General features: G+C 40.9%; 1 protein-coding gene across 6 annotated transcripts in view; it reads right to left on the bottom strand.

The window, feature by feature from the left end:
* The window catches only part of mllt10 (MLLT10 histone lysine methyltransferase DOT1L cofactor), an 85,684-nt gene that overhangs the window by 14,270 nt on the left and 43,727 nt on the right, over window positions 1-27,687 (bottom strand). For 3 of the 6 annotated variants that reach the window (XR_009809825.1, XM_061921945.1, XM_061921946.1), the window contains exons 7-11: window positions 25,084-25,176; window positions 14,394-14,492; window positions 11,292-11,628; window positions 10,454-10,666; window positions 9,635-10,072 (exon numbers count right to left, since the gene is read on the bottom strand). Coding sequence is in view for 5 of the 6 variants with exons in the window: in XM_061921945.1 (XP_061777929.1) it covers window positions 9,635-10,072; window positions 10,454-10,666; window positions 11,292-11,628; window positions 14,394-14,492; window positions 25,084-25,176 (1,180 nt within the window). In the remaining variant the exon portion in view is untranslated. The remainder of the gene's footprint in view (window positions 1-9,634; window positions 10,073-10,453; window positions 10,667-11,291; window positions 11,629-14,393; window positions 14,493-25,083; window positions 25,177-27,687) is intronic. The other 3 variants (XM_061921949.1, XM_061921947.1, XM_061921948.1) reach the window with 3 other exon arrangements.

The following is a 27,687-nucleotide window of genomic DNA, read 5'->3' as shown; positions in this document are numbered from 1 at the left end:
CACAAAAGCCTGAATGGCTCAGGGCAGCATACATTCACTGGGGGAACAAGAGATCTTTGTGCCACGAGGGAAGAAGAGAGATGATGGCGGGGGAAAAAGCAAGAGAGATATGAACGCTACGTGGGCCTACGTACTATTTATAACACGTTGTAATATGCACCCTAAAAAATGAATGGGCAGAGAAGAGTTGCAGTCACCCAGAGGGCATATACTCCTCTGGACAAGAGGCCAAACCAACAATTTTTTAGTCTTGCTTGAAAATTGTCAACAATGAAAATGCAAAAAAAAAAGATGGCATTGTAATGAATGCATCAACAGATCAAATTTCATTTATATTTGCTTAATCTGGTCTGCTGTAATTTCTAAATAACCCTCTGCATGACTGTTGAATACAATACATAATGTCTACTCATATTTAAGCAAGCTTGCAATACATGCAAAGAAACTGAAACTCAGACTTATTTATCCTTGTGATTGATAGGAGATATTGGCCGTGATTACTCCCTGCGTTAGCTCCTGTTCCCTTTCGCTTTCCCGCTCAGCACATCTGTGTGCTTTAAAATAGGCACCGTGATTAGGTCAGGCTGCTTTTCGCTCTACATAGGACATACAGTGTTTTCCTTTTATGGGCGGTTAAGTTGACCGACAAAGCAAATGCATGGTATCATGTTGTGGTTCGAAGGGCAAGAACAAGCACACGGAAGCTCCCTCTAAAAAAACAAAAAACAACTATGATGTGTGTGAACGCATGTGTGCTTACATTAAAAAGAATATGGTTTTGCAGTCGGACCACCAGGCAACGTCCAATGGATTCAAAACAAAATGCATTTAAATAAACTCCAAAAGCCATATTTATTTTTACATAACAAAATTTAAAAGTTTTTTTTTCCCCATAAATTCCAAATTGTTGAAGATGTTAACGACATTAATGTTAACCTTAATTTTACACCTTCACCTCTTTACACACAATTGTGATCTCTATAAGACAAAATACATATAATTATAAATAAAGTTTGTTATTTAGACACACACACACATTCATGCATGTCGAGCCCATATGTTCCACACAAACAAACACAAAACCCATCTGTAACTCCCCCCGCCATCAAACATTAACCTAACCAAAAACTAACCCCCTGCCTCTCACCACCCACCAGCACATATCTATCAAGCTAACTATCTATCCATCAGCTCGATGGAGTCGGCAGACAGAATGATGGCGGCCAAGGACCCTCCCCATTTCTGCCCTGCATTAACCCTCAGCTAAATATTTACAGTGGGGAAGACGAACACAAACACACACACACACACACACACACACACTTTGTGTGTGTGTGTGTGTGTGTGTGTGTGTGTAAGACCATGTATAACCACCACATCCTCACACTGGTCACAAATGAAACACCGCTGCGAGAAGCAAAAAGCAACAGACTGGTGATACTCATTGAATTGCAAATACATTTTTCCCAGACTACCAGAATACAACCAAGTAATGTGTCCTAAAGTCCCCTCAACTGTAATTTCAAACACCACTTGCTTTTAAATGACTTTGCCTTAAATGTGAGGCTTTGAAAAAAGGGGCTAATTACAGCATTAAGCATATATTTTTTAATAGTGGTAATTAAATATGATGGCGACTTGTCCAGGGTGTACCCCGCCTTCCGCCCGGTTATAGCTGAGATAGGCGCCAGCGCCCCCCGCGACCCCGAAAGGGAATAAGCGGTAGAAAATGGATGGATGGATGGAATTAAATATGACGTAAAGAACAGTAAAACAACGTATGTATGTGTAGAACCAGGAATTAGTTTAGATTACCTACTTTGATTAAGCATCTACTGTATATTTATATTAGGGCTGGTAAAAAAAAAAAGCAGTTAACTTGCGATTAATCACCAAAAAAAATAACGCATTAAACATGTACACACACCGTATTAATCACACAATATATTTTGACCATACACACCCCTTTACCCTAATTGCGGATGGTTACACTAAAAGTAAGTACACTGTATATGCCAGTGTAAAGGGCAAATTTCACTTCTAAATAAACCCAGATGAGAATTTAGAATTAACGGTTACCAAGTTTTGAGGAAATAAATGCCATGTATTCAAGTAAAACCATTTTAGAAAATGTTCCTGGATTACATTCTGACAATAAAATTGCATGTGTCCAAAGATTGGGCTAATTTCTAAGTGAATTTTAATTATGTAAGCGGGTAAAAACCAGTAACAAATCATATTTAATCCAAATTCAAAACTGATTAATCTAATTTAAAATATATGTAATTTAAACAGCACTTGATAATATTTATATATTTACTTGGAGAAAATATTTACTTGGAGAACAGACATTGGTAATTATAAGACAATCCTTAGGGTTTCTTAATCAACACTGTTATACACTTGTTTATCCATTTTGTCATGCAAGCTATTTTATTCTATTCATCAAGCATTACTTTACATTTAATTTGCTTATCTCTTTAGAAAAGGTAAAATAAAATCATCACGTTACAAAATGGTGACACTTGTACTGACGACAATAAAGTGTAGTATAACAAAATCTGACATTAATAGTTAAGTTAAAGCTGATAAATATTTAATCAGCAGTCAGACTCCCAACACGAGACACCCTGTTCACAGTTGGCTGATTCTCTTTAGTATTGGCCATAATTGTGGCTCACTTTCCAAGCATCATTTGCAATGTGGAAAACAGGTGAGCGTCACCAAGTGATGACAGGAAGCAGAGGGGAGAAAAGCTCAAAGTAAGAAACAATGGGGATAAACAAATAGGTGGTTATTCTGGAAGTAAGTAGAAAATGTGGGCTATTTGATGGCTGTACTGAACCATTTCCTCCAGCAGAGGGAAACTCCAAAGCAGTTGCCAAGCAACTGAACACAAAGAAAATTGCTAGCAAATATCATACAGTTCTGTACCTTGACAAACACGCCAAAATTGCAGTGCAAGAAGCCAATTACAAGGGTTTGTATAACTCTTGTTATGGGGTAATGTTAATATATTTCTGTCCAAAGAAAATGGGCAGTCATTTTGAGTCATAATCATCATTTGGATGAAAATGGGATGGAAGTACCAAACATAAGGGCCTGAAGAACGGAAAGATGCTGCAGCTATGTAGCAATGACTAACCCTATTAAGAGCGCACTTCTATATTTTAACTGGTCTTACAGTAAATACAGCACTTTAATCACTTTGCCGCCAACCACAATCTCTTCCAAAGAAATGGGTACATTACCTTACTGCCTTTGATGCATCCATATGGAGGGATGGGAATTATTTTATAGCATCAGTGTAATTTCCTTATATATATATATATACATACATATATATATATATATATATATATATAAACATATATATATATATATATTATATATATTTATATATATACATACATACACATACAAATCCGTTTCCATATGACTTTTCAACCCATATTCAGTTGAATATGCTACAAAGACAACATATTTGATGTTCAAACTGGTAAACATTTTTTTTGTGTGCAAATAATCATTACTTTTAGAATTTCATGGCAGCAACATGTGACGAAGAAGTTGGGAAATGTGGCAATAAATACTGATAAAGTTAAGGAATACTCATCAAACACTTATTTGGAACATCCCACAGGTGTGCAGGGTAATTGAGAACAGGTGGGTGCCATGATTGGGTATAAAGACAGCTTCCATGAAATGCTAAGTAATTCCCAAACCAGGATGGGGAGAGAGTCACCACTTTGTAAGCAAATTGTTGAACAGTTTTGGAACAACATTTCTCAACTAACTATCGCAAGGAATTTAGGGATTTTACCATCTACAGTCCGTTATATCATCCTAAGGTTCAGACAATCTGGAGAAATTACTGCACGTAAGCGATGATATTACGGACCTATGATCCCTCATGCAGTACTGCATCAAAAACCGACATCAGTGTGTAAAGGATATCACCACACGGGCTCAGGAACACTTCATAAAACCACTGTCAGTAACTACAGTTGGTCACTACATCTGTAAGTGCAAGTTAAAACTACTCTGCAAAGCAAAGCCCATTCATCAACAACACCCAGAAACGCCGCCGGCTTCTCTGGGCAAGGGCTCATCTAAGATGCACTGATGCAAAGTGGAAAAGTGTTCTGTGGTCTGACATTGCCACATTTCAAATTACATTTGGAAACTGTGGACGTGGTGTCCTCCAGAAAAAAAGAGGTAAAAAAAACATCCGGATTGTTATAGGTGCAAAGTTCAAAAGCCAGCATCTGTGATGGTATGGGGGTGCATTAGTGCCCAAGGCATGGGTAACTTACACATCTGTGAAGGTGCCATTAATGCTGAATGGGCCATACAGGTTTTGTAGCAACATATGTTTTCTTTCAGGCAACGTTATCATGGACGCCCCTGTTTATTTCAGCAAGACAACGCCAAGCCACATGTTACAACAGCGTGGCTTCGTAAAAAAAAAAAAGAGTGCGGGTACTTTCCTGGCCCGCCTGTAATCTCCCATCGAAAATGTGTGGCGCATTATGAAATTTGGTAAATAAATAACCAAAAAATTAATATTTTGTTGTTTTCTTACTGTACCGAAAATGAACCGAACCGTGACCTCTAAACCGAGGTACGTACCAAACCAAAATTTTTGTGTACTGTTACACCCCTTATATACATATATACATACATACATATATATATGTATATATACATATATACACATATATATACATATATACATATATATATATATATATATGTATATATATATATATACACATACATATATATATATACATATATATACACATCCATCCATCCATCCATCATCTTCCGCTTATCCGAGGTCGGGTCGCGGGGGCAACAGCCTAAGCAGGGAAACCCAGACTTCCCTCTCCCCAGCCACTTCGTCTAGCTCTTCCCGGGGGATCCCGAGGCGTTCCCAGGCCAGCCGGGAGACATAGTCTTCCCAACGTGTCCTGGGTCTTCCCCGTGGCCTCCTACCGGTTGGACGTGCCCTAAACACCTCCCTAGGGAGGCGTTCGGGTGGCATCCTGACCAGATGCCCGAACCACCTCATCTGGCTCCTCTCGATGTGAAGGAGCAGCGGCTTTACTTTGAGTTCCTCCCGGATGGCAGAGCTTCTCACCCTATCTCTAAGGGAGAGCCCCGCCACACGGCGGAGGAAACTCATTTCGGCCGCTTGTACCCGTGATCTTATCCTTTCGGTCATGACCCAAAGCTCATGACCATAGGTGAGGATGGGAACGTAGATCGACCGGTAAATTGAGAGCTTTGCCTTCCGGCTCAGCTCCTTCTTCACCACAACGGACCGGTACAACGTCCGCATTACTGAAGACGCCGCACCGATCCGCCTGTTGATCTCACGATCCACTCTTCCCTCACTCGTGAACAAGACTCCTAGGTACTTGAACTCCTCCACTTGGGGCAGGGTCTCCTCCCCAACCCGGAGATGGCACTCCACCCTTTTCCGGGCGAGAACCATGGACTCGGACTTGGAGGTGCTGATTCTCATTCCGGTCGCTTCACACTCGGCTGCGAACCGATCCAGCGAGAGCTGAAGACCCCGGTCAGATGAAGCCATCAGGACCACATCATCTGCAAAAAGCAGAGACCTAATCCTGCGGTTACCAAACCGGAACCCCTCAACGCCTTGACTGCGCCTAGAAATTCTGTCCATAAAAGTTATGAACAGAATCGGTGACAAAGGACAGCCTTGGCGGAGTCCAACCCTCACTGGAAATGTGTTCGACTTACTGCCGGCAATGCGGACCAAGCTCTGGCACTGATCGTACAGGGAACGGACCGCCACAATAAGACAGTCCGATACCCCATACTCTCTGAGCACTCCCCACAGGACTTCCCGAGGGACACGGTCGAATGCCTTCTCCAAGTCCACAAAGCACATGTAGACTGGTTGGGCAAACTCCCATGCACCCTCAAGAACCCTGCCGAGAGTATAGAGCTGGTCCACAGTTCCACGACCAGGACGAAAACCACACTGTTCCTCCTGAATCCGAGGTTCGACTATCCGACGTAGCCTCCTCTCCAGTACACCTGAATAAACCTTACCGGGAAGGCTGAGGAGTGTGATCCCACGATAGTTGGAACACACCCTCCGGTCCCCCTTTTTGAAGAGAGGAACCACCACCCCGGTCTGCCAATCCAGAGGTACCGCCCCCGATGTCCACGCGATGCTGCAAAGTCTTGTCAACCAAGACAGCCCCACAGCATCCAGAGCCTTAAGGAACTCCGGGCGGATCTCGTCCACCCCTGGGGCCTTGCCACCGAGGAGCTTTTTAACTACCTCAGCGACCTCAGCCCCAGAAATAGGAGAGTCCACCACAGATTCCCCAGGCACTGCTTCCTCATAGGAAGACGTGTTGGTGGGATTGAGGAGGTCTTCGAAGTATTCCTTCCACCTGTCCACAACATCCGCAGTCGAGGTCAGCAGAACACCATCCGCACCATACACGGTGTTGATAGTGCACTGCTTCCCCTTCCTGAGGCGGCGGACGGTGGTCCAGAATCGCTTCGAAGCCGTCCGGAAGTCGTTTTCCATAGCTTCCCCGAACTCTTCCCATGTCCGAGTTTTTGCCTCCGCGACCGCTGAAGCTGCACACCGCTTGGCCTGTCGGTACCTGTCCACTGCCTCCGGAGTCCTATGAGTCAAAAGGACCCGATAGGACTCCTTCTTCAGCTTGACGGCATCCCTCACCGCATACATACATATATATATATACATACATACATATATATATACATACATACATATATATATACATACATACATACACATATATACATACACACATATTTATATATATATATATATACACACACACACATATAGTACATACATACATACAAACCCCGTTTCCATATGAGTTGGGAAATTGTGAAAGATTTAAATATAAACGGAATACAATGATTTGCAAATCCTTTTCAACCCATATTTAATTGAATGCACTACAAAGACAAGTTATTTGATGTTTAATCTCATAAACTTTATTTTTTTTTGCAAATAATAATTAACTTAGAATTTTATGGCTGCAACACGTACCAAAGTAGTTGGGAAAGGGCATGTTCACCACTGTGTTACATCACCTTTTCTTTTGACAACACTCAATAAACGTTTGGGAACTGAAGAAACTAATTGTTGAAGCTTTGAAAGTGGGATTCTTTCCCATTCTTGTTTTATGTAGAGCTTCAGTCGTTCAATAGTCCGGGGTCTCCGTTGTCGTATTTTAGGCTTCATAATGTGCCACACATTTTCTATGGGAGACAGGTGTGGACTGCAGGCGGGCCAGGAAAGTACCCGCACTCTTTTTTTACAAAGCCACGCTGTTGTAACACTTGTCTTGCTGAAATAAGCAGGGGGCGTCCATGATAACGTTGCTTGGATGACAACAAATGTTGCTCTAAAACCTGTATGTACCTTTCAGCATTAATGGTGCCTTCACAGATGTGTAAGATCCCCATGCTTTGGGCACTAATACACCCCCATACCATCACAGATGCTGGCTTTTGAACTTTGCGCCTATAAAATTCGAATGGTTATTTTTCTCTTTGTTCTGGAGGACACCACGTCCTCTGTTTCCAAATATAATGTGAAATGTAGACTCGTCAGACCACAGAACACCTTTCCACTTTGCTTCAGTCCATCTTAGGTGAGCTCGGGCCTAGCCAAGCCAGCGGCGTTTCAGGATATTGTTGATAAATGGGTTTGGCTTTGCATAGTAGAGTTCTAACTTGCACTTACAGATGTAGTGACCAACTGTAGTTACTGACAGTGGTTTTATAAAGTGTTCCTGAGCCCATATGGTGATATCCTTTACACATTGATGTCGGTTTTTGATGCAGTACCGCCTGAGGGATTCAAAAGTCTGTAATATCATCGCTTACGTGCAGTGATTTCTCCAGATTCTCTGAAATTTTTGATGATTTTACGGACCGTAGATGGTAAAATCCCTAAATTCTTTGCAATAGCTTGTTGAGAAATGTTGTTCTAAAACTGTTCGACAATTTGCTTACAAAGTGGTGACCCTCACCCCATCCTCGTTTGTGAATTGCTTAGCATTTCATGGAAGCTGTTTTTAAACCCAATCATGGCTCCCAACTGTTCCCAATTATCCTGCACACCTGTGGGATGTTCCAAATAAGTGTTTGATGAGCATTCCTTAACTTTATCAGTATTTATTGTCACCTTTCCCAACTTCTTTGTCACGTGTTGCTGGCGTCAAATTCTAAAGTTAATGATTTGCAAAAAAAATGTTTATCAGTTTGAATATCAAATATGTTGTTTTTGTAGAATATTCAACTGAATATGGGTTGAAAATTATTCGCGAATCATTGTATTCCGTTTATTTTTACATCTAACACAATTTCCCAACTCATATGGAAACAGGGTTTGTACATACATAAAAAAAAATTCAAATATGCTTGCTTTGCCGTTCAGTGGTTTGTCCTTTAGTGTCTTTGTTAAAAATGGCTTTGTTGAAATCAAGAGCGCGCACACACACATAGGCGCGCACACATGCACAGGGGAAGCCACAGCTACAGCACCCGTGAAACAGTTGGCATTAGATGCCTTGGTCGAGGTAAGGGCACATTCAATAACTCAGCCCAAGTTTTTTTGCCTGCTTGTTGAGGGGTTCAAAACCAATGACCTTTTAAGGCTAGCTGTCCTGTTTTACAACTTCTAAACCAGGGGTATCCAAACATTTTCCACTGAGGGCAACACACTGAATAATCAAAGGATGCGGCAGCCATTTTAATATCTTTAAAATTAGATTTTTTGAAAGAAAAACAACCTGCATGTCAGCTTTGTTGTTATTAATTGGGGTGCATGATTAATACTGGATGGATATTTACAATGCTGTTATGTGGAATTATGACGTCACATTGATAAATCTGATAAGAGTGAAGAATACCTCCAATAACCGATTTAATAAAAAATTGTTCCAATCAGGTGATATCACCCGTACTATACTGTAGGTGGAGTAGGTGGCAGAAATCAAGCTCTCCTTTTTGAAAACATTTCCTGAGCGCATTGTAAACAAACATGACGTTGATCGTGTTGGACTGTTTCACTGTTTAATAAGAGGATGACATTTTGTGTGCTATTTGCACCAACTGTTCTGCAAAAATTCTGCAAGGAGGCGGAAAAAAACATTGTGCTTCAACACGTCAAACCTAATCAGCCGCCTGAACCACCATCGTCACTATAACAGTGTTTTGAAAGCCTGCCACAAAAGGTGCGCTAAAATAATGGCAATAAATGACTTAATCAGTTATCTGTATTGTTCTTGAGAAGCTGAAGTTATATGTATCAATATTGACCTAGATACTTAGTTTCTAGTGTCAACATTTCAAATTTTTCCTGTTACTTTACACCTATGCGCGTATGTATTCCACTTTTCATGTGTTTTTTTTGTAGAAATATTTTTAGAAACAGGCCGTTGAAAAATTGTGTTATGGCTACACTTTGGACTAAATATTTTTTTTAAAATCTATTTTAAAACAAGACACTAATCAAAATACATCTGGACTTGGGATTATTACTCAAAAAAAAAAGCAGCATGTAAGGTATGTTATGTTTTGGTATTCTCCTCACCTGACCCATTCCTGAGTAGTGAGGGTGACTTCTGAATCCCGCCGCCGACACCTATCACACCAAGAGCCCTCTCCGCACCTCCTCCCACTCCTAAGCCACCACTTGAAACTAAGCCGGGCCGACTAGAGAGCGCTGAGGACGAGGAAGGAGAGGCAGCGGAGGACGAAGTGTTGCCAGTGGAGGAGATGGGGAGAGTAAGGGAGGGTGCAGACTCTGACGGCTTGACGTCTGTGGTGAAGCAAGGTCCAAATCTGTTGCGCCAGTTGCCTTTCTTTTTCTTCTTTACGCCATCCTCCCCTCCCAACCCGCCTACGGCCGCCCCGGTGATCCCCGGTCCGGTGCTGGAGGACTGGGGCCGCTTGTAGGCAGCGGACCCACTGAGGCTTGTCGTCTCGCTGGCTGACAGACTGTGGGAATTCTCATACAGCTTTCCGCCCACTGCAATAATAAGAAAGAAGCACTGAATATTTTAAGTGTGGTTTCTTTTGAGTTTAGCCATGGGGAAAGGGAGAGAAGGGAAGGAGGTTCACTTGTGTGGAATGCTTGAGGAAAGAGACGCTCTTAAAAGTGTCAGATGAAAGGCATGTCATCATAAAAGCCAAGATTGTGTTAACTTTCTAAAACTGACTACTTAACGTCTTACACAATAAATGCAATACTGCAGGTTTGTCTTTGCAACCAGAAGAGGTTCTGATGGCTTTCTATATTAAAAAAGGTCACATGGTATGAAGCTTGCTCCAGATGAAAAGTGTCACCTGCTAATGTGATGTCGCACTGCATAAATCAAAGTTGGTAAAACTGCTACGATAAAAGTATCACCTGCCACGGCGGTAGTTGCGAGCGAACCAAACAGGTTTGTCGTTCCCTCTGAAGCGCCGCCTTCCGAGCTGGGCTTCACAAGGCAGCTGCTGAAAGATGGCGGCGAGGAGAAGGTAGTCCCGCCTCCCGGGCGCAGGGAAGCGTCGGAGAAGCTCAAAAAGTCGGAGGAGGAGGGGGCAGAGGGCGCCTTGCTGGCACTTGTCAACAGCAGCCCTGGGACAGGTGTAAGTACGAAAAGGCAGAGGAAACGGGATAAGACCAGTGAAGATGGAAGATCCAATAAAAGACAAGAAGAAGCAGACATTAAGGGTATGAATGTCTCAATGCTACTCTCCTGTGCATCACTGTGGGAACAGCAGAAACAAGATAACCGAAACAAGAGTTTCTTTTTTTTTTTATCAATCTCCACTATAACCCTGCTTGCATCTTTATGTAGTCCTCCCACAGAGGAAGCACGCAGGCGGATCCATACATACGCTACTCCTTCGACCGACAAAACACACACCTGATGAGAGCTCAAGGTTCTGATTATAGAAAACACAAGAGCTTAGTGTAAGCACCGACTCTTTCAGGCGCTGACCTCCCCACATGTTCTGCGTTTGTGTCTTTTCTCAGACAGGGCCCCAGATTACAGGAGCCAGAGGCCGGAGACAAAACACCGTTATCAAGGCCACACAAAAAAAGTCTGGTGTCTGGTCAGAATCTAGTCACACAGTATAAACACACACACACGCACGCAGTGGTATCCGTCATTTTGTTGCCATGTTTCTAACTGCAAGAATAATTCCCTGTTGGGTCCAGATTAACATACAGGAACATTTGCAGCTATCAATTTTACCTTGGTGGAAAGGCCCACTGGACACAGAGGCAGATGTGGAGGAGGTTGCCATGGTTACTACGGTGGAGGGGAGGGCTTTCCCTGAGGAGGTGAGCGACTTCCGCCCGCACCTCTGTCCCACTGTGTGACTTCCGCTGGCGTTCTTCTTGCTCTTCATGTCTGACGGCACCTTCCCGGGGTCTGTAGCCAGACAGTCCTTGGAGCTCCCGACGGAATGAGTGGATGAAACTTCCTGAAAGTTGGCGTTGGTGAAACGAGCGCTACCTTCATCTAGTCGCTTCTGCAAGGCTGCTGGTAGCGGGACGCCCCCTCCCACTGAACCGCTACTGCTGTAGGGCTGGAAGAGGACGAAAGGAAGGAGAAAAGGAAGAATGAATGGTCGTTGCAGGAGTGAGGCATGGTTAGCACAGGAGCAGAAAAAAACATCAAATCTATGGCTGTGTCTCAACTCGCGCACTTCCATAGTCACACTTCGCGTTTCGAGCGCATAAGTGTGCATATGCCAAAATGCATTGCGCCGTCAGTACCATGATGTTGCACTCAACATGCCTCGAATGGCAAGTATGCAGCAAATAACTCTGAATAGTAGCCATCTTGACTTCGTAGAAGATGGGGCAAGGGATTAACTTGAGTGGTGACAATTTACAATTAAAAATAAGACGAATAAAAATAATGGAATAACTACTAAATAAGATAGCCATATCTGTTAAGTGTGCAACAACAATAATTGATTTAGGACAGCCCTTCAAAGTCAAAATGACTGCCTCCAGGAACTACGCAGTGTACTGTGGGTGCTGGATAAAAATCGATTCACATCTGAATCGCAAATCTTATTGATTAGGATTCAGAATTGGCGCCCTAATTTTTCAAAAATATGTTCTTTACACCACCTCAGTGCTTACTCGCTGCACTTGCTGTCTGTCATATAACAATCTCTGTAGAATTTTGTTCCAGTGCACTACGAGCGGTAGCTCTCTAGCTTTAGATGTGAATGGTTCAGCATCAAGAAGAAAACAATACAGTCAGCCTGTTTTTACTAAAGGCAAATGTTTGGGGTGCACTTCAGATTCTATAATTGGGTAAGAAATAGCTTAACATGAAAAATTCAATGCGGTTAGGTTACAATGGCTTGCTTGAACTGGCAGCGCTAATGTTCCCTGTGTGTCTGCGTGTCTTATTGACACACTTGAGGACCTACACGAGATTCCCTCAAAAATTAGGCACAATAGCTGGTTGAATTTTTTTTTTATATTTCAATACTGGTTAGTAATGTGAGTTAGACTTTCCGCTTTATTTCAGTATCAAATTTACGTGCAGACATAAATCAGTGATATAAAAAAAAATACAACTTGCAAATGCAGTAAAACCCGTTCCAACCGTAAGATCACAACATCAGACTATGATAGAGTAAATATTCAGAACATGTCCTGTCATGTTTGCAACATCATACATACGTGTGAGTGAGTGAGTGAATGTTTGTGCTTTATTGATCTGTATGAGTGTGCTACAGACATAACTGACCACTTATGGTAAATATTTTAAGTCAGTTAAAATACAAAATTGTTCTAACACCTTTCATATGCTGAAATCTAAACCTGTTAAACATTTTATTGAGTTCAGATAAGTAATAGGAAAGATACTAAACACTTTATCAGATCTCACAGCTTCACCACATTACATAATTTTTAAAAAGCATATTCTACATGTTTTTAGGCTAAATTACTTTTAATGTTTATTTTGCTCTATTCACCACTGCACTCTTTTTATTAGCCTTGCACATACTAGCTATCTAAGTAATTGTTAACATTTGAGTTATTGTTAATATATATTTTTTACATTGTACCAAGTGAAATTGCTTGTTTGTCAAACATACTTGGCCAATAAACCTTATTTTGATAATACTATATGTTCAATCTTCTGCTGCATTGATATCCCATCTCCACATTGGTGAAACGTTAATGTGAACGACATCAGATGACAACAGCGGAAGTAGCATAGGAAATTCGGCACAGCCCTTCAGAAGGCGACCTGAGACTGCTATAAACTCGCAGCAAATGCCCGGTCAAAGTGGTGATGAACTCCTTTGATACACTTCCACATCCATAACACAACTTGGACGTGATTGATATGGAACGACAACGCAGACATGAAAAGCAAACATGGAATGCTAATCTAGTAACCTCACAACTAATGGTGTAGCTAAGGCCAGCAAGTTGACCAATGTTGTGCAGAATAAGTTATGCCAGTGGTTTCAGCACTCGAGTCTGTTCTAACATAAGGGGATTTATCCTGGATGTGATGTAGGGTGACAAACACATCAATGACGCCTGTAGGATTCTTGGGGCTACCGATAAGTACAGTACAAACTCAAGGCTAACTTAGTACAAACTCAAGGCTACTAAATAGGATGAGAGAGGGCTGTAAACATGTCTAAAAAAACACATTTAGGAGGTTATAATTGTTTTTTTATATGCTCTAATTAAGAAAATATTTGATTTATTAATAATTCTACTTGACGGAAATCATTATATTGTGTTCATGTCTGATCCCAATTAACCGCGATAAGAGCGATGACTGTAACCACTTTTTAAAGTTGTATATCAATTTCTTAGTTATTTGTCTAGCTCATAATTTTTTTCCAAAGTACAAAAATAGTATTGTCTGGTAAGCAAGAATTGGTTTGAATCGAGAATAATTCTGAATTGAATTGTACCCCAAGAATCTGATCAAATCATGAGTTGCTGAAAGATTCACATTCCTACATTGTACATTTGTACACATATGGATGTTTACAGACGGAAGTATTCAATTTGAGACACAGCCTGAGATGGCCCTCAAAGCACATTACTAGGCCAAGGTCAAAATATATTAAATTATTTGCCTCCATCTCAACCCACCTCCTAAAATTTGAGATGATAAATTATTAGCTGGGAAATATAGGACAAAGTAGAAAAATACCCTGCTTGGGCAATTCTTTGGTCCAGAAATTTAGCTTTATCCAGTAAAATACACAAAGGGGGTCCAATCTAGAAAAAATGTTTGGTAAAAACCTAAACTTGAAGAGCAGTTCTCCAAAGGAAAAAGTAGAAGGCTGCTCCTCACCTTCTCTGGGATCATGATGTTTGGAAGAACAAGGGAGGGGGACATGTCCATGGAGGTCTTCCTGTGTTTGGGTTTGTGTCTGTCCCGCTCTTTGTGTTTCTGAGTATTGACAACGGGGGTAAAACAAAAAAAAAAGAGGAAATATGATATAAGTAAGACTAAATAAGGGAAAAGCTGAAAATAACCAGGGCAACCAAGATGTTAAAACATGTAACCAATGCAGGAATTATTTCCAAAGAGATAGTGACAAAATCATTGGGACACGGCCGGGGGAGTAGAATTGTGTGAAGGAAAGAGAGCATTACATTTCAAAGGATCACTCTAAGATGAAAGCGTCACAAATACAAAGAGAGTGATGGAGGAGAGATGAGGGAGAAAAAAGAATTCAGCCAGCTGAAGTTTGGAGCAGTGTGTCTTAAGTGCCTCGTGCCCGAGTGCACAAGGTCTCATTGTTTCATCCAATCATACCCTCCTCCTCGGACCATCGCTGCTCAATTTACACCCTCTCCAACGTGCACACCGCCAAGCCTCCTCTCGCACCCCCGAGGTGGCAACCGGTTGCCGGCGCGCATTTACACCTCACATGAACACCCCACAGCCTGACACCTTACAGGCAGACACGTGCACAAAAACTTTTTTTTTTTTTTTAAACAAACCGTCGGTTACACAGGCTGTAAAATATGCATCAATTCTAATAGACCTATTGGTGATGCCTACGCTTCTACCCCTCCCCCAGAGCCTCTCCCCTCGGGGTTTCATTGGGAAATGATCACATGAAAGCTGGTGACAGTTTAGCCAGACTTCCGCAATGAGTGGCAGTTAACAGACCCAACCAGCCAAAGGAGGAGATAGCAGAGCTCCACTGAAACCTGCCTTCAAGCTGCTTTCCGCTAATGCTAATGTTTTGGGCCTTAGTTTATTTGTGGGTACAACTGTAAACTGCGACAAGAACGAGTCTGTGCCCATGCATCCATCCATTTTCTACCGCTTGTAAATCTTTTTAAAACACAGCTTCCTTTTGTTTACGTTCAATTGACAATTCAAACGAAAAGTAAACATTTGTGTTAGAGAGAAAATATTGCAAATTAAGTTATTTACAACTTTTTTCCCCTCTAACCACGTTTGTGGCGGTATTTCTGACCGCAGGCAGCAGGTGTTTTCCGTTAAAGGTGTCTGAAATGCAACACTACTGAATGAAGACCAAACCATGTTATGATATGATAACACAATTTCCCACACCAGCAAGTCACAATGCCTTTGCCAGCAGAGCTCGTCACTCTTCTAATACTGGAATTATTTTCAACAATAAATTAAGAAATACAGACTGGTTTGGAATTCCATCAACCTTCATATTGTTTTATAGAAATTAAATAGCTCCACATGTTCACACACACACCATAAGAATGTGATAGTTTTCCTCTTGCAGAGTGCAACAGATGTAAGAAACAAATAACTTATACTCAGTGAAGGAAGTAACCTGGTATGACAAGCTGGCGAAAAGTATGCCCCAAAGCCACAAACAGTTGCGTGACCAGTAGTGGACAATTTTTTATCGTATTTTTTTATATAAGTCTGCTAAATTTGACAATTTATAATAAATCTACTGTAAGTTGATAAGAAAGATGCACATATACACGTGTATTACCATAAATTAGACAATCTTTGAAAACTTAATTCATTTCAGTAATTCAATTAAAAAAATAAAGTTTTTGTATTCTACAGATTTACTAAACAGAGTGAAATATTTTAAAAATCTATTTAATTATTTTGAGCCGCTAATAAAAAAAAAAAATTTACATAAATATTCAAATTTATTGCGATGAACATAAATATAAATACATAAATGGCCATTACAAAAAAGCATCAAAAAACTGCGCTTCTAAATTGATTGATTATTAAACAAAAGCCTATAATGTTGATTACGCCAAGTGTAATTACAGTAAGGTGTTACTTACTTCATATAAAAAAAAATCTAATAGTGCGATTCAATCAAAATATTCCCCCAGAATTCACATTATTTTGCAATTGTCTTTGCTTTATTTACCTTGTTTGTCTTCATGTATTCTAACTAAATTATATTCCATTTCTTATTTTCATGTTCTTCTTATTCAATATTCTTATAAAACTCTTACTTTTATCCTTACTTTAAACTTTTTCTTTAAAACTGCACAAGATTGTTATTGCTTACAATCATTTTTCTTTTTAACACAGGAAGTGAACACAATTGAAATAAAAATATTTTTTAACAAGATGTGAATGAATGATCGAAAATAGATTTGCAGTAGGTGGAAGGCAAATAAGCTCTGCTACTTTATTATTTGGTTAAATGGTGCAAATGTAACCATATGATGTTCCTTATTTTAACTTGCTAAAAAACAAATAAACCAAACAAAAAAAAAAATCTATGTCATGACTGAAAAACAGGAAATTTACCAATAAAGCAATAAAAAATTAATAGAAACTACGTAAAAAATAAATAATACTAACAATAAGAAGATAGATAGGTAAATCCTTTGTTGTCTTTCATTAACATTCCAGAGGACTGTGTTGACTGAGAGAGGCAGAGCTGCCAGGGTCGGATATCACTTGTGCGCACACATAAACCCGAAGCGGCGGGCGTGGGAACACACACACACACACACACACACACACACACACACACACACACACACACACACACACACACACACACACACACACACACACACACACACACAAAATAACCTTATAAAGTATTATCAATCAGGTCAATTGATTATACAGGCAGACTTTCAGCAGGTCTACACCCCCTTTTTTTCCGACTCTGGTGCTCACCCTGAGCAGCGAGATCATTTGACATATCCAAGTGGTCTTTGAAAGTGTGCGCAGTAAATATGATTAGAGGGAGAGGATGAGGTCTGCGTCTATTTATCAACAAGGGCCTACACAATGAGCGGCGCAACAATGGACTGATAACCACTCAGTCCATGCAGGGTAAAAGATCATGAGACTCATTTGGGATGGAAACAGTCACCCAAATCAATGAAATAAATACTTTACACCCTAACAAACAGCAAGTATGAGGTAACTTTTGTGGATATTCCCAATATCTTATTTAGCATATAAAACTGTGGTAATTGCTGACATGAAAGGGAGGGAAAAACAAAATGGGAACAAATTAAATGATGCTGTAATAAAATAAACAGGCTAAATGCCAACAATGGAAGGATAACATAAATTGTCTGTTAGTATGATATACAATTCCACACAAAAGCCTGAGGAGGAAGAAGAGGAGGAGAGGGTACAGACACGGAATGGGGGCTAGCCTAGAGAGGTGAGGGAAGACGGGGTGTAATGGAGGAACAGGAAGCGAGGGGGGGTGGAAATAATCTGCCCTGGCCTGGCAGGAATTCCCCTGTGCCGTTTCCTGCGGCAGAATTTGAGTCTGTGTGTGCGTGTGTGTGTTTCCTGCAGGCATTTCTATGTGTAGGGTCAGGAGTCTTTTAGTCTCTGCTGTAGTTTGACTGTAGGGTCTAACATGGAAGGGCACATAATGAGTGGGATCTGTGTGTGCAAAGAAACACGCACACAAACATCTGAATTCTGTCATTTTAACCAGGAATATAGTGTTGCTGTCACATCTTAATTGTTTCCCATCAATTTACAGAGCTGGATGCATTTTGAGCGAGTTAAGTAAAAAAAGGCAGAAAAAGATGTAGGATGAAAACCCACTGAAGTTGAACGGATGTTTAAGACTAGACTTCTTTGCAACATGTGCTCGCTACAGACACCCTATCCGAAAAAAACTAGTCGCGTGGGGGGCGCATAGTTGAGAGTTTAAACCGGCTGTAAATTCAGATTTTACGCAACTTGTGATTACATATACTGCTAACAGGCATGACTGATTAGCTCACACTAATATAGCATTCATTATAAGCTGTGGTCCCTGGTGGGGGCAGGTGGCATGGTTCACATTCGCTGTTCACATTCACAATTTTCAAGCAGTCACTGTAGTGACAATTTGTGAGTATCAAAAAATAGAATTTAACACAGCGGTGCCTCAGTTTTTGAATACCCAACTGTTCGTATGATTCGGTTTGATAAACATGTTCAGCAAAATGTTAGATTAGACTAGATAGTACTTTATTTATTCCTTCAGGAAAATTACAATTTTCGGCAAAATCCCAATTAAGATCAGACAAACATTACAGGGAAACAGAACAGGATCGCTGACGGGTCTGTCGGCTTCCAGCCATCCTTACAAAAAAGATGAGATACAGGTAAACAAGTGGGGGGGAATGGGATCAAAAAATAGAAGATTAAAATAAAATTAAAAAATTGGTCTAAGCCTGGCAAAGGGGAAAGAAAACAAACAACACCTCATAGCCATAGTACACATCCCTCTCACATCAAAGAACACAAAGGACATTAAAGACATTAAAGCAGCCGATACAACCAGCCACTTCTACATACAGCTATAAATAAAAACTAAAAGAAACATATACACTGTGGTGGCCTCTGCGGTGTTCCACACCATCCTCCGCTGGGGTGGAGGGAGCATGGCCAGAGACAGGAGCAGACCCAACAAAGCAACCAAGAGAGCCGACTCCACTCTCGGCCGCCAACCAACTCTCGGCCAGTGTCCAGTCCGCATGGATGAGCGAGAATACGTCCAAGGAGACAGGTGTCCGACACCTACTCACCCAGCCAAGACATCGCTGTTGTAAGGTCATCTGTTATTGCACGGCCAAACATTGCACACAACAAACTAATTCGTTTGTTCGTGTGTCATAACACAGAATCGAATGCCGAAATTTAAAAAATCCCACACGTTGGTGACTCAGTCTCTGTGCTTTTTCTGTTGAGTACAACGGCAAAATAAGCCACCATGGAGCTAAAGAAAGTTGCAAGTATCAGCACTTTTATAATGATGGGTAGAAACACTGCTGAAATCAGAAAATAACTTGTTGAAAAGTGCAAAGTGGGCGGCTATCTTCTTCCTTTCTTTCTGATCACCAACAGGAGCCTTCAATAAATGTGCATTTATCCATCTCATTCATTTATATGTATATATGTACTAGGGTTTTCAAGCGACTCAAATATTCGCTGATCAGTCATGATTAATGGCCTTTTGTCCATAGTTAACTGGTAATTAATTGCAGTAAGTTTATTTTCACAAGTGTACCTTAGATCAGTGAGATAGATACGCGCGGGCGCACAGACGCGCGCACACACAGAACTTTCCTGCAGAAGGTCTCATTTTTTCCATGTGATGTCAGATGACACAAAAATTGAGCTGTTTGGCCACAATACCCAGCAGTATGTTTGGAGGAGAAAAGGTGAGGCCTAATCACAGGAACACCACTCCTACCATCAAGCATGGTGGTGGTAGTATTATGCTCTGGGCCTGTTTTGCTGCCAATGGAACTGGTGCTTTACAGAGAGTAAATGGGACAATGGGAAAGGAGGGTTACCTCCAAATTCTTCAGGACAACCTAAAATAATCCCCCCAGAAGTTGGGTTTTGGGCACAGCTGGGTGTTCCAACAGGACAATGACCCAAACACACATCAAAAGTGGTAAAAGAATGGCTAAATTAGGCCAGAATTAAGATTTTAGAATGGGCCTTCCCAAAGTCCTGACGTGTGGACAATGCTGAAGGAACAAGTCAATGTCAGAAAACAAACACATTTAGCTCAACTGCACCAACTTTGTCAAGAGGAGTGGTGAAAAGTTCAACCAGAAGCTTGTGGACAGCTACTAAAAGCGCCTTATTGCAGTGAAACTTGCCAAGGGACATGTAAGGAAATATTAACATTGCTGTATGTATACTTTTGACCCAGCACATTTGGTCACATATTCAGTAGACTCATAATAAATTCATAAAAAGCCAAACTTCATGAAAAAATTTTTGTGACCAACAAGCATGTGCTCCAATCAATCTATCACAAAGAAATAAGAGTTGTAGAAATTATTGGAAACTCAAGACAGCCATGACATTATGTCCTTTACGACTGTATATATATATAGACATACACGCACACACATCTGGATATTTTGCCTTAGCCTTGAAAGAACACTTGATGCATATAATCACAGCAGTATGATGAGTCTCTGTGTCTACATTAAAACATTTTTGTTCATACTGCATTAATGTATGCTCATTTTAAACTTTCATGCAGAGAGGGAAATCACAACTAAGTCAATTGACCAAAACTGTATTTATTAAACAGTTATGAAGCAGTGGCACAAACATTTATGTCATTTCAAAACTGAAAGTGCAAGATTGTCAGAGAAATTTTAAAACAAGGTATTAGTGCACTTTAGTGCATAGTGTCAATAAAATGACATATCAAAACAACACTAAATTAAAGTCCAATTTTTGTACAGAACGCCACTACAATAGTTTAAAACAAAGTGCACTTTCGTGCATGATGTCACACAAAATATTTCAATAAGTGTCAAATAAAAATGAACTGCATAACAGGAAATCAAATCCTTTGCTATGTGGTAGGTTCCAGTGGACATTATCGCCTTCTGTTCTTGACTATTTTTTTCCATACGGTGTTGATCTGAAAATGGTTGCTTCGGCATTTTGTTGGTGTGGCACCGGCCGGAGATGTTGACATGCGGAGTTTCGAGCACTCCTTATACTCTAGTGCAGTGGTTATCAAATGGGGATACGCGTACCCCCAGGGGTACTTGAAGGTATGCCAAGGGGTACGTGAGATTTTTTTTTTAAATATTCTAAAAATGGCCACAATTCAAAAATCCTTTTGAATATATTTATTGAATAATACTTCAACAAAATATGAATGTAAGTTAATAAACTGAAAAAAAAAATACAACAATGCAATATTCAGTTTTGACAGCTAGATTTTTGTGGACATAATCCATAAATATTGATGTTAAAGTTTGGTTTTTTTTGCAAAGAAATGTTTGGAATTAAGTTCATGAATCCAGATGGATCTCTATTACAATCCCCAAAGATTAAGTTGATGATTACTTCGACGTGTAGAAATCTTTATTTATAATTGAATCACTTGTTTATTTTTTAACAAGTTTTTAGATACCATATTTTTATATCTTTTTTCCAAATCTTTCAAGAAAGACCAAAACAAACGAGCAATATTTTGCAGTGTTACACAATTTAATAAATCAGAAACTGATGACATAGTGCTGTTTTTACTTCTTTATGTCTTTTTTCCAACCAAAAATGCTTTGCTCTGATTAGGGGGTACTTGAATTAAAAAAATGTTCACAGGGGATACATTACTGAAAAAAGGTTGAGAACCACTGCTCTAGTGGGTGACTTTTTAAATTATGCTGCCAATTAGCAGTGATGCTACTTTTTGTAGCAATGCTTTTGCCCCACACTTGACAAATTACGGTTGTCTGTTCGACACAGTCCAGCTTGAAGCCAAACCACCGCCAGACGATGGGCCCCCTGCTGTTTTTCTAGGGAATTAATTATTCTTCCTTCAATTGTTACCAGATTCCACCTTTTTTCTCTCGTATTACCACTCGCAACACACCGCTAGCAACACAGCTAACGTTACACATGTCGCTAACTCTGCTCTGCGAGGGCATATACGTATGTGCAAATATAAGAAGTTGCACTTGTTTAAAGGGGAACATTATGACCAGACCTATGTAAGCGTCAATATATACCTTGATGTTGCAGAAAAAGGACCATATGTTTTTTTACCGATTTCCGAACTCTAAAAGGGTGAAATTGGCGATTGAAACGCCTTTCAATTGTTCGCTGTCGGAATAATGACCTTTAATCCGTGACGTCACAACAGGAAGCAATCCGCCATTTTCTCAAACATATTACACACACCAAGTCAAATCAGCTCTGTTATTTTCCATTTTTTCGACTGTTTTCCGTACCTTGGAGACATTATGCCTCGTCGGTGTGTTGTCGGTGGGTGTAACAACACGAACAGAGACGGATTTCAAGTTGACTTACGTGGAGTGTGCCAATCAGACATATCAATGGTCACGGCATGCTAATCGATGCTAACATGCTATTTAGGCTAGCTGAATGTATATATTGCATCATTATGCCTCATTTGTAGCTATATTTGCATCCAGCCTTTCCCTCCGCCCACATTTAATGCCAAACAAACACATACCAATCGACGGATTCAAGTCGCACCAGTGGTGATGCGAAAGTCCCTCGCACACTTTACCGACGATAGCGATGCTACGACAGAGATGGCACAGAGATGTGTGGATATCCTGCGACACTCAAAGCAGATGCATTTCCAACGATAAAGTCAACGAAATCACAAAGGTGAGTTTTGTTGATGTTATTGACTTATGTGCTAATCAGACATATTTGCTCACGGCATGACAGCCAGCTAATCGACGCTAACATGCTCTTTAGGCTAGCCGTATGTACATATTGCATCATTATGCCTCGTTTGTAGCTATATTTGCATCCAGCCTTTCCCTCCACCCACATTTACTGCCAAAGAAATACATACCAATCGTTGGTTAGAAGATCGCCGAATTTGTCCTTGCTTCCTCCCGTTCTGCTGTCTGTCGTGATATGGCTCAATATTTTCAGTTTCTTCTTCAATTTTGTTTTCGCTATCTGCCTCCACACTCCAACCATCCGTTTCAATACATGCGTAATCTGTTAAATCGCTTAAACCGCTGAAATCAGAGTCTGAATCCGAGCTAATGTCGCTATATCTTTCTGTTCTATCCGCCATGTTTGTTTGTATTGGAATCACGCAGTGACGTCACAGGAAAATGGACGGGTGGATATAGCGATGGAGAAAATCAGGCACTTTGAAGACGTTTTTCGGGATATTGCGTGATGGGTAAAATTTTGAAAAAAAATTCGAAAAATAAAATAAGCCACTGGGAACTGATTTTTATTGGTTTTAACCTTTCTGAAATTGTGATAATGTTCCCCTTTAAGTCTCTGTGAATAGGAGAGACAACAAAGAGTGAGAAGAGCCTGTAGTGTAATGCCCGCAGCTAAAAGCAACAGCCTTAAAACGTATACTCGAATATCACGATATAGTCTTTTTCTAAATCGCACAGAGACAAACCTGCAATATATCGTCCAGCCCTCCTTACAGCATATTGATACATTTATACAAATATTATGCTTTGACTTAAATTACTGGTTAAAACAGTCCAAAGATGAACTGCACCAATAAATGCGAGGATTTTTGAATTTTATCAACAAGCACAATTAAAAATATATATTCATGACACAAATAGCACACAGCTATAGTGAAAGTGTAAGGATGTTTGCATTTGATTAACAAACACTTAAAAAAATTGTATTTATGATACAAAGAACACAAAACTATAGTGAATAGCCAGATGAATAAGCCTGGGGTAGATGATGAGCAGATCCAGCCAAAGTGAAACACCAAGCATCATGTAGCTGTATTGCTAAGTGCTAAAAATGAAATACAAACTCCGAACATAATAAACCAATTACTTAATGTACAATTTCTGTTTTCACTTTAATGACAACTGATAGGATGTTTATATCTTTCAGCAAAAGACTTGTGTTCTCCGTATAGATAATGAATTAAATATAATTTTCACTCCTCAGTTAAATAGAAAAGATGGGGCGAACGAGCATATATCTGCGTCTTCCTAGCAATGTTGTCAAGTTTAAATTGAATTTCAAACATCGACCAACTTCTTGGTTTACGGACACAACCTTCTACTATACACGTACGAGGCATGATTTATAATGTAGCACAAACTTATCAGAGGCAACGCGGCAGCAATAGCAGCTCAGTATGTCAATAGGTGCACTTGATAAAAGCGCCGTGTTACTAAAAGTAGTTCCTTGGTGTTAGCTTTTATAATAACCATGTTGCTAATACTTGATTAATATGCAAGTCAACGCATGTAAATGGAGTACTGTAGGAAGTTTTTTATGTTTCAGGCTCAGTCCGAATGTTCCCCCTTCCCCCTTTGTTTTTCGAGTTCATGTCAATCAAGTGGTGTCCAAATTCTTCATCAGTTAAGGGGGAAGGGCCAAGTGTGAGGGCCACAGGGCCGTCTTAAAAGAAATGAGCTCGGGGACCTCCCTAAGCTATCGAGAGAGAGAGAGAGAAGAGAAATGTTCAACATTACATTGTGCCTGCTAAATTACGATGGCAGAAACCAAACAAAGCCGATAAATATAAATTGTTTTATTTTTTTAACGCCTGTTAAAACAACCAAGTACCAGTATATTTTGCTTAAACAACTGTAACTATATTATTTGTTTTATCATGTAAAAAGAATAAACCGCACAGCCACTTAAGTCACCTTTTCAATTGTTTGTTTATTGTATGTTTTCACATAGGGATTGTGAAAGATAAAATGTACAAAAAAAAAAAAGTGTAGTTCTCCTTTAAAATAAATGGGAGAATCTCTCTCTCAATGTTCTGAACACCTGTTTCAATGCCTCAACTTTACAGAGTTTCAGACTGAATCAACAGTTGGTTGCCTCAATTCTTTCAACACGTCAATTCTAAACAACGGAGAGAATTACTTTATCTCCTCACATACAATAATAAAGAGTGATCAAAATAAATACAAAGCTGCTAAGTACAATTTCATCAATGGTTGCGCATGTCTGACCATCTCTCCACAGTGTAAGCATGTAAAAACAACATGTTTCTGGTGGATCCACAGTCATGGGTGGAAGGCGAAGCGAGGGTAAGATCTGAGGTCTGTCTTACCTGCTGGTCCTGGTCTGGGGGTCTATCCATACATTGAGAGGAAGAAGAGTCACTTAAGCTTTGAGATCTACTACCGCTGCCCCTGCTCCTTCGCTAAAAAGGTAAAGAGGAACTCCACGTTACTGGTTGAAGTTCAAAGAAAAAGAGGCTTCATCTTAAAAATGTTTTACTAACTAAATAAAAAAGAACAAAACCAAAAAAAAAAACAACTGAAGTGAGGTAAAAAATAAAATAAAATCACAATAAATTTGCATGATTATGTGCTCCTATGTAGTAAGAGATAGTGTTTTATAGTTCATAAATACACATCACCTGCAGGCATTCACTTAGATTTTGTAGTGATTTGTTTGTATATATATATATATACGCTAATATATCATTTAAATGTGCATTAAAGTCACATTCAAAACCTTCCTCCACGCAATATGCTATGCACCACGTTACATGCTCAGTGTATTTTTGAGGGTATGATTTTATGAGGTATCCTGGGATGCTTTGGGAGAGCCTTGGCAATCGATCTCAGTCCAAGCGTGTTTGGTATTGCTCGCAGCATCTCTAGCCATGGTGATTAGGAACCAGTAAGATTACCTCCAGGCATAGATTAAGGCTTGCATTCAATGCAGGTATGTGATTTTGTCTCTCTCTTTATTTCATACAAAAAAAAATCCTAAAAAGAAAACCTTGAATTTGACAACCTCATTACGCTTTATCTTGGTCACATGATGGCATCTATCTTTACAAAGGTATAACTCACTGGTGTTAGACTGAACCTTTTTTTTTTAATCAATCTTTAGTATCATGTAAATATATATATATATATATAAATAAAAACACAAAAAATAAAGATCCGACCAAAACCTAAACACCCAAAATAGTAATTGCCATAATCTTGCTAACAAAAACACTATTGTCCTTTTTTCATAATTTATAAAACCATTCCGCTAACATTGTGCACCCCATCACTGATTCACTCTCATACAGCAATCTGTATAATTCAACCATTTCCATCGGCGCAAGTCTCCAAAACCATTTGCACACAATCAATACGCCAGCATGAGTCTTTCCATTCGTGTTCGTTACCACTAGCAAAAATATAATTGATGTGTGCTCACGTAAAAAAAAAAAAGCTTGTGGCATATTTTCATGTTAGCACTGGTCTCGAAAGACTTCCATCCATCCATCCATCTTCTTTCGCTTATCCGAGGTCGGGTCGCAGGGGCAGGAGCCTAAGCAGGGAAGACCAGACTTTCCTCTCCCCAGCCACTTCGTCCAGCTCTATACCGGGGACCCCGAGGCGTTCCCAAGCCAGCCGGGAGACATAGTCTTCACAAGGTGTCCTGGGTCTTCCGCGTGGCCTCCTACCCGTCGGACGTGCCCTAAACACCTCCCTAGGGAGGCCTTCGGGTGGCATCCTGACCAGATGCCCGAACCACCTCATCTGGCTCCTCTCGATGTGGAGGAGCAGCGGCTTTAATTTGAGCTCCTCCCGGATGACAGAGCTTCTCTCCCTATGTCTAAGGGAGAGCCCCGCCACCCGGGCGGGGTAAACCCATTTCGGCCGCTTGTACCCGTGATCTTGTCCTTTCGGTCATGACCCAAAGCTCATGACCATAGGTGAGGATGGGAACGTTGATCGACCGGTAAATTGAGAGTTTTGCCTTCCGGCTCAGCTCCTTCTTCACCACAACGGATCGATACAACGGCCGCATTAGTGAAGACGCCGCACCAATCCGTCTGTCGATCTCACGATCCACTCTTCCCTCACTCGTGAACAAGACTCCTAGGTACTTGAACTCCACTTGTGGCAGGGTCTCCTCCCCAACCCGGAGGTGGCACTCCACCCTTTTACGGGCGGGAACCATGGACTCGGACTTGGAGGTGCTGATACTCATTCCGGTCGCTTCACACTCGGCTGCGAACCGATCCAGTGAGAGCTGAAGATCCCGGCCAGATGAAGCCATCAGGACCACATCATCTGCAAAAAGCAGAGACCTGATCCCACGGCCACCAAACCGGAACCCCTCAATGCCTTGAGTGCGCCTAGAAATTCTGTCCATAAAAGTTATGAACAGAATCGGTGACAAAGGGCAACCTTGGCGGGGTCAGACCCTCACTGGAAATGTGTCTAACTTACTGCCAGCAAGGCGTACCAAGCTCTGACACTGATCGTACAGGGAGCGAACCGCCCCAATCAGACAGTCCGATACCCCATACTCTCTGAGCACTCCCCACAGGGCTTCCCGAGAGACACGGTCGAATGCCTTTTCCAAGTCCACAAAGCACATATAGACTGGTTGGGCAAACTCCCATGCACCCTCAAGGACCCTGCCGAGAGTATAGAGCTGGTCCACAGTTCCACGACCAGGACGAAAACCACACTGTTCCTCCTGAATCCGAGGTTCGACTATCCGGCATAGCCTCCTCTCCAGTACACCTGAATAAACCTTACCGGGAAGGCTGAGGAGTGTGATCCCACGATAGTTGGAACACAACCTCCGGTCCACCTTCTTAAAGAGAGGGACCACCACCCCGTACTGCCAATCCAGAGGTACCGCCCCCAATGTCCACACGATGATGCAGAGTCCTGTCAACCAAGAAAGCCCC

The sequence above is a fragment of the Nerophis ophidion genome, linkage group LG15 (genome assembly GCF_033978795.1).
Source record: "Nerophis ophidion isolate RoL-2023_Sa linkage group LG15, RoL_Noph_v1.0, whole genome shotgun sequence".
NCBI lineage: Eukaryota > Metazoa > Chordata > Actinopteri > Syngnathiformes > Syngnathidae > Nerophis > Nerophis ophidion.
This window is presented reverse-complemented; position numbering and strand designations above follow the sequence as displayed.